This window comes from Nematolebias whitei, chromosome 18, assembly GCF_014905685.2.
Source record: "Nematolebias whitei isolate Nwh7 chromosome 18, NemWhi1, whole genome shotgun sequence".
Classification (NCBI taxonomy): Eukaryota; Metazoa; Chordata; class Actinopteri; order Cyprinodontiformes; family Rivulidae; genus Nematolebias; species Nematolebias whitei.
In genome coordinates this window covers 20,483,980-20,486,031 of record NC_056515.1, presented here as the reverse complement: position 1 = coordinate 20,486,031, position 2,052 = coordinate 20,483,980, and the positions used below count along the sequence as shown (strand labels likewise).

At 40.7% G+C, this 2,052-nt stretch overlaps 1 protein-coding gene across 1 annotated transcript in view; it reads left to right on the top strand.

Annotated features, from left to right (window-relative positions):
• The first annotated feature begins 361 nt into the window (after window positions 1-361).
• Window positions 362-2,052, top strand: part of dennd1a (DENN/MADD domain containing 1A) — a 19,217-nt gene continuing 17,526 nt past the window's right edge. The window contains exons 1-4 of the mRNA XM_037691970.1: window positions 362-366; window positions 519-588; window positions 878-927; window positions 1,623-1,742. Of these exons, the coding sequence (XP_037547898.1) occupies window positions 362-366; window positions 519-588; window positions 878-927; window positions 1,623-1,742 (245 nt within the window). The remainder of the gene's footprint in view (window positions 367-518; window positions 589-877; window positions 928-1,622; window positions 1,743-2,052) is intronic.

Genomic DNA, 2,052 nt, shown 5'->3' with positions numbered 1-2,052 from the left:
CAAATTATACTATTTACAGTCGCGGTTGGGGGGGGGGGGGGCAAAATTTTTACCTCTTTTGTTGGGGTTAACAGAAAATAATTGAGAAGCACTGATCTAAACAGAGTGACTTCTGTGAGGCCTCTGCTGTTAAGATGGCTCACTGTTTATCAGGGAGTTCATGACCGAGCTGTGGGAAGAGGTTTAAAAGATAAATGGAGGCTCCGTTATAAAATGTAGATTCATCTCATAATAAAGGCATTTTTAAAAAAGTGTACCTCTTCGTGCGGCTAATTTCCTGTGTACCGAGGAGATGATCATCAGCCATATTTCTAAGAATCCCCTTCTCGAATCTGACATCATTTCCTGCTTTTTCTTAAACATGCCGTATATTTAGCCTGTTCCACTTTTGAATTAGGAAACGTGCTCATGTATTGTTCTTGTTTATTTTCCACTAAACCTCAGGCAACACGGTGTATAGAGCTGGTTTTACATCAGTGTCTTGATGAGAAGTTTTTATGAGCAGGTTGAGTTTTGAGTCACTGTGTGTTCCCACTCCTAACAGGGCCAGACGTACAAAGACAGTTCCCCGAAGATTACCAAGACCAGGTCTGAACCACAGCACGCTCGTCCCAGCATGCTCAGCTCATCACTGTTTCTGTACACGTAGTTACTTCTCCTCCGATTCTTCTTTTACTGATGAATCTTTGCACAAACTGGAGCTGTATCGATGCACGCATCAGGAAAAACTAGTTTAAGTTTATTTCTTCAAGTGTTGCCCTTTATTCTGTCCCCTCAGTTTTACTCATAACTTGTTCTTGTCTACTCTAACTTTGTGTACTTTAATACAAAGCAACAATCGCAGTATTTGTACATAACTCTCCCTCATCTCTTACAGGAAACACTGCTCACGGTGCCAAAGTTCTGCTTCCCCTTCAGCATGGACTGGTACACACACACACGAACACACACAAGGTTATCAAACGTGAATTTTTATGTTTTTATCATTAACTTAAGCAAGTGTTTGAATTAAAAATCTAACTTTTACAGGGACTTATAATTCTTTGCCGACATTTTAATTTTACTCTAGATTGTTTTCTTCATTTCAGAGCTGCAACACGTTTTAAAAATAGCAAATTTTGCCCGTTTTTGGCCTTTAATGATGACAAAAATAACATTTTAAAGCAGGAACAGCAAGGACCAAACCAGCCTTTAGTTGCTTCTTATTATCCGAGTATTTAATAGCTAAAGGAAGTGAAACATCCAAATTATTTCTCCTGTTGACCCACGTCATGAGGAGTCTCAGTGAGGCTAGTCGCTCAGCAGGAGTGAGCTCATGAAAGCCTGTCTGCTGAGCGGTGGATCAGAATGCATCTGAACTTAATTCTGCTGCTTCAGATCTTTTCTATTGACTGTGCATAGTTTTATCAGTTAAAATATTGAGTGTTTTATTGTTTCTTTTTTCTATATTTTCTATTTATTTATAGTCGTGACTGATGAAAGCTGCTGTCGGTGTCTTGTGTTTCTGCATTCGTGTCTTTAAAACATCCTTGTATTGTCTCGTTGTTGGGAACCACCATCTGACGTTCGGCTTTCCTTCCTGTCCTTCCTTGCCTGTCTGGTGACCCGTTCTCGCCCTGCAGCCACACGGTCCACCAGGCCGGCCAGAACTTCACCTTTGTGTTGACCGACATTGAGAGTAAACAGAGGTTTGGCTTCTGTCGCCTCTCTTCAGGCGCACACACCTGCTACTGCATCCTCAGGTGAGTGTGTGTTCAAACACACACACTGGACTTTGGTTTTATTAAAGGAGTTCCACCAACTAAAGTTCTATCGTCTCCTTGTTTTACGTAGATTGTTGCGTTTCACTGAATATCATTTTCATACAATCATCCAGTCAGCTTTCGCTCAGCCCGCAGGAACCCTGTTTGTATTGTTGAGCTGTGTTTTCTGGATAAAATCCTTTTTTTTTTACTTCTTCGGTTGGACTTTTCTTATTTCAGCCATATATTGCTTTTACTGAAACCTTAACGTCTTCCACCAAAGTCCATGCTCAATAATCCAGGTATACAA